Raw genomic sequence first — 5,710 nt, 5'->3', positions numbered from 1 at the left:
TTCAGTTGAAGATGGTATTATTATATTTATTCATCATAGAAAGTGAACAAAAGACTATAGTAAACATAAGGGTAAAACTAATGGACACATATCTAAATTAATGAATGAAACCGTAGAAAACAACCTCCCGTTTGTAGTGGAATGAAGACGTAAATTCTTGGTAGCATTTAATGCTACGGGGAGCGTGCAATAAGTAACGCCCCTGACCTATTTCCCATAGTAGTAGAGCAACGAAACTTGGCACAGTTATTACTCTTTCTCTACATAGAAACTACCCAGAGTTATGCATTTCTCCTATCGTTTGATGCAGTTCTGGAGACCGTTTTTGTAGAACACTCCAGGTTGCTTCTTCAACCACGACGTGACTTTAGAAATCAGGGCTGCATCATCTGGGAACGCTTTCCTTTCGAAAATAACTTCATGGCTGGGAAGAGTTGAAAGTCAGAGGGTTCAAGGTCAGGAGAGTTGGGAGGATGGGGGAGTATTTCATAACCACACGCCCGTGTTTCTGATATGGCGGCATGCGAGTTGTGGAACGGAGCGTTGTCCTGCCGGAGGAGGGTACCTTTGCTGATCTTGCCCCGTCTCTTGATTTTGATAGCTTCCCTTAATTTCCTCAAAAGTGAAGCATAATAGGCTCCTGTAATTGTGGTACCCTTTGCTAGGAAATCTGTCATCATTACTCCGTCCTGGTCCTAGAAGACTGTGAGCATGACCTTTCAAACGGAGGGCTGAACCCTTGCCTTCTTTGGAGGTGGTGAATCCAAGTGCTTCCACTGCATTGACTGGGCTTTGGTCTCTAGATCATAGGGATGGACCCAGGTTTCATCCTTTGTAATCAGTCTTTTGAAAAACTTTGGCTCATTTTCTTGGCACATCTCCAAATTCATCTTCGAGCACTCGACGCGTTCTCGCTTCTGGAATGGTATGAGCAACCTTGGAATCCATCTGGCAGACACCTTATGCATATGCAAATGGTCATGAATGATAGTTTCCACAAACCCTATACTAATCTTGACATCTTGGGCTATTTGGCGAATAGCAATGCGCCGATCTTCCAAAATGGCAGCCTCAACTTGACGGACAGATGTCTCATCAATGGCAGAAGTGGAGCGACCAGGTATGGGAGCTGTTTCTACAGACTTCCGGCCATGTTTGAATTCACGATGCCAGCGTTTTACAAGGTCATATGATGGGGCATTATCACCATAAGTTTCTTTCATTTCATCAAAAGTCTCCTGTGGTGTGCTTCCTTTCAAATACAAAAACCGGATCACTGCTCGACATTCAACAGACTCCATTTCACACCTAACTCAGTTCAAACACATGTAAAACAGAAACCTAATTGGTTCAGAGCTGTAATTTGCCACATAACCCGTAGAGATATAAATCATAGCACATGCAAAATTTCAGCTAGATCAGACAACTGGAAGTAGGTCAGGGGCATTACTTATTGCACGCCCATCGTAATAACGCTGATCTTCTTTCCTTTAACAACTACAAAAATTCTTCTCAATCAACGATTATCATGACAGATTACACCCTACCTGAGAGGTTATCTTTTAAACTCTGTGACTTAACATTCACAGGCAACATGAATTGAAACAAATGCATTGAAGGCATTAATAAGGTTGCTGCAAAGAACGTTGGCTCCCACTTCCTTGCTAGACAATTACTCACAGCAGAGAGCGTCCTATATCTTTACAAAACCACAATTCACCCATGCATGGAATATTGTTGTCACATCTGGGATGTTGCATCTGCTACTAGTCTCTCACTCTTAGACAGCATCCAAAAAAAACAGCCCCAAATCTAATAGGTCCTGCATTGTGGTCCAAGCTCCAACCTCTGTCTCATCGCCGCAATATTGCATCGTTGTGTCTATTTTACGAGTACTTTATAATGGAATGTGCTCTAATGAATTCGTTGCACTAGCGCCTCCTCGACATAAATATCCCCGACTAACCTGACAGCAGCAAAATCCCACCTCTTCATTGTTGTGGTCTCTAGATGCAAAAAAGCCTTTTACTCTAATTGTCTCTTCACCAAGACTGCTAGACATTGAAATTCCCTTCTTGTTTCCGGCTTCCCTCACTTTATCCACCTGCATAAGTTTAAATATAGTTTGAACAGACATCTTGTTGCTAAACTCCCCACAATTCCCTGTTAAATAGGATCCTAAATTGTAGCCCCTTATGTTTCAAGTGACAATATGCCTTTTTAGAGTAAAAATGGTAAAAGAAAAAGAAAAGAATTTAATAAAAATATAAAAAAAGCGTTTTAAATTGTGTTATTGGTGACTTTAATGACTTGTTTGGCTTGGTTTCTCTATTTTATTTTATTTTAAATCAACCCTTTTGTGGGTTTTGCGATGCCGAAGCACAATACAGATTATAAACAATTAATTGCATACATACGATTAATTTAACACAAGTTGCTATTTTATTCTAAGATTGAGATGCGGTTTTATATCCCAGAGTGCATGATTGACCGTAATGGATCAGATGGAGTTTGAACATGGCATAGCCGATTTCATAGTCCGCGATAGTATCTATCAGGTCAATCACGCACCACACGGCTTTAATGGAAATGTGCGAAAACTGTCGCACAGAAGGCGGCAAATAAAACGGTTAAGCTGAAAGCGTTCTTCCCGGCTTCTCCCTTACCGCCAATATAGGTCTTTAGGATTCTGAAATTGGCTCCATCATTTCCGGTGAAATCCATCATTCTGAAGAACTTCTGCATCCGGTTGGTGGTGAACCAGAGGTAATGCCCGTCGATGGCTAAACTGTCCGGCCATTGCATGGATTTTGAATCTTTGACCAACATTTTAAACGTGTTCACCGTGTCGTTCTTAACGCCATTAACTGGTTTCCTCATGTCCCAGTAAAAGATGGCATCTTTGCTTAATAGCGATACGTACAAACGATTCTCATCAAAGAGCATGGCGTCTGTAACAGAGGTCAGGTCGCCCACGTACTTGACGCTGTTCTTGAAAGCCGTTATGTTGTTCTTAAGCACTGACGTTGGAACACTATACAGACTAAAACTGGAGAAAGGCGAATAATAAAGAGTTTTGAAATCTGAAGAGAGGGCGATTCCGTTAATTCCTCTGCGCCAGTTTATAACGTCCTCGCCGACCGTGAAGCTGATAAATGCCTGATCAGGCATCATGGTGACATCCTCCAGGCTATAAGACGTGTCGGTGTCGTAATTGTAAACGATCAATCGATTATCGAACGTGTCAGCAATGTAGGCCATCTTGCCATCGATAGCGATATCAGCCAAGTAGTTGGAGATTTTGCTGACGACCTTCTCCGAGAAGAAATGGCTACGGACTTGACTGTTGGCCCGCGTGTTGTAGATGACGATCTTAGCCGGACATAAGTCGAGAGGATTAGTGCCGTCAAAGGGCAATAGATTCACGCGACCTGTGTCGATAATCCACATCCAGCCGTTCCGCCTGTCGATCTTGATATTTGAAACGAATTGCAGGTTGTCACATTTGTCCATTCCTTCGACATTCTTCTCCAGGCTTGGGTAAGGTTTCAACACAGTCTTATTGTTTTGCATCTTTAAGACATTGAGTGAGGAAGGGACGCCAAGGCGAAGTCTGGGCACAGTGACGTAAATCTGGAAAAAAAAAATTGAAACAGTGAATAAAAAAAGATGGTGATTACGCATATTCAACTAGTTGAGCCATTGCTTGGTGTCTACGACATGACACGTGATTGGAAATAAACGATGAAATACAAAACTGTGTCTCTAAATAAACATATTTTAAAATATATATATATATATATATATATATATTGTCTAAAAAATTCAACTTTATATGTGTATAGATTATCTTATTTATTTTTATTTGGTTTTTAATCTGATGCATTTCATATTTATTGTTTCTGTGCAAATTTGTCTCTAAAGAAACAGATTGTTAAAAATATGTAAATAAAGATTTATTTGAAAGAAAATGTTATATGTAAAAAAAATTCATAAAAGTAAATAAATATTTATGGGAAAATAATCAGTTTACGAATATTTTTTATTATTATATTTAAAGACAATATTGAAACGAAACTTACAAGAAATCGTGGAACCTAATTGGGTCGGGCTACTAAATTGCCTTACACTGTTTATTTTCTATGACGTGTCATGACATGGACAACAAGCAATGGCTCTAATAAGTTAATACGCGTTATTGCAAAAAAAAATGATGTAAATTACTTAAATCAGAAAATATCTTAAAATATATATATAGTCCGTAAAGATCGTCTCTAATAATAAGGCATAAGAATTTAGAATTTAAAAATCTTTCAAAAAAAAATTTGAATAAATTTTTTTTTTAAATGCTATGTAGAGAAGACGAAGTTATATTGATTTCAGAATGAAAGAATTTACAAGTCGGAGTGTAAAGGAAAAAAAAACAAAAATAAAAAATATTACCAGAACTCCATCTCACCAACGCCGCAATTCGAACCACAACCTCTTACCTTAAACCGTAATTTACAATACCAACTCTTAACGTCCATGCTCTCTTTTGGCTGTCCAAAACTCGACTGACTGTCCTCTCCAATCTTTCTTCCCCTTACTACTTCTATTCGCAAATTCGCAAAGGTTGTCGAAAGAGGTGGAGAGTACTGAAACTTTGGTGAGACTTGTCACCTAGACGCACGGTTGTTGTCAGTAAGCAATCTCTAATGATGAACTGTCTGGGACTTATTATTTTTATTTATGCAAGAACAGTATTTTAAAAGGTATATCACAATTATCAAATGTTCGAATGAATTAAAGCCCCGTCAGCCAATCAGATGACACCCTTCTCTAATCTCTTGCCATAATATGGCGTTTTCTTTATTCTGTTTTGCTTCCTGCACCGATTTACACGTTTTCTTTAATTTTATTTATACACTTTTAACTTCGCCGATTCACACACTAGTTTATATAAATATGAATGCATATAGCCACAAGGTGAGTATTTATAAAACGAAAGAAATGCCTATCCGTGGATCTCAATATGTAATTATTAAGATTATAATTATCATCCCCCCTTAAAGGGGATGAATTGTTTCTATTTAAAAGCTGTACTGTCAAGGTTATCTCACCTGTCAAAAGCTAAGATTGAATCCTATTAAGTAGCAATTTGTCGTACTGATAAAATTCTGTGTTTATATTCCTTATTTATACAAGTGAATCGTTGGATGCATAGATATCAGACCTAGGGTTAATAATTCATACAATCATTCAAAAGTCCATAATTAATACACTGATTCGAGGGTTCATAAATCATACAATGATTCAAGGGTTCATAATTTGTACAATGGCTCAAAATTTAATAATTCATACTATGGTCCAAAATTTCATAATTCATACAATGCTTCAAGGGTTTATAATTCATACCATGGTTCAAAAGTTCATAATTCATGCAATGGTTCAAGAGTTCATAATTAATACAATAGTTTAATAGTTCATAATTCATACAATGATTCCAGGGTTCATAATTCATAAAATTGTTCAAGGGTTCTTAATTCACACAATGATTCAAGGGTTCACAATTCATACAATGGTTCAAGGTTTCATAATTCATACCATGGTTCAAAAGTTCATAATTCATACAATGGTTCAAGAGTTCATAATTAATACAATGGTTCAAGGGTTCATAATTCATACAATGGTTCAAGGGTTACTAGTTAATATAATGCGGTTGACTGAT

The 5,710-nt window shown here is 37.7% G+C and overlaps 1 protein-coding gene across 1 annotated transcript in view; it reads right to left on the bottom strand.

Annotated features, from left to right (window-relative positions):
- Positions 1-2,278: 2,278 nt before the first annotated feature.
- LOC145291360 (protein yellow-like) overlaps positions 2,279-5,710 on the bottom strand; it is a 101,573-nt gene continuing 98,141 nt past the window's right edge. Inside the window, exon 2 of the mRNA XM_080137133.1 lies at positions 2,279-3,633. Coding sequence (XP_079993259.1) covers positions 2,581-3,633 — 1,053 coding nt within the window. The 3' untranslated portion in view covers positions 2,279-2,580. The remainder of the gene's footprint in view (positions 3,634-5,710) is intronic.

The sequence above is a fragment of the Euprymna scolopes genome, chromosome 12 (assembly GCF_053919585.1).
Source record: "Euprymna scolopes isolate OS-2025 chromosome 12, ASM5391958v1, whole genome shotgun sequence".
In the NCBI taxonomy this organism is placed as follows: Eukaryota; Metazoa; Mollusca; class Cephalopoda; order Sepiida; family Sepiolidae; genus Euprymna; species Euprymna scolopes.
The sequence above is the reverse complement of the archived record's forward strand: the minus strand, read 5'-3'. Positions and strand labels throughout refer to the sequence as shown.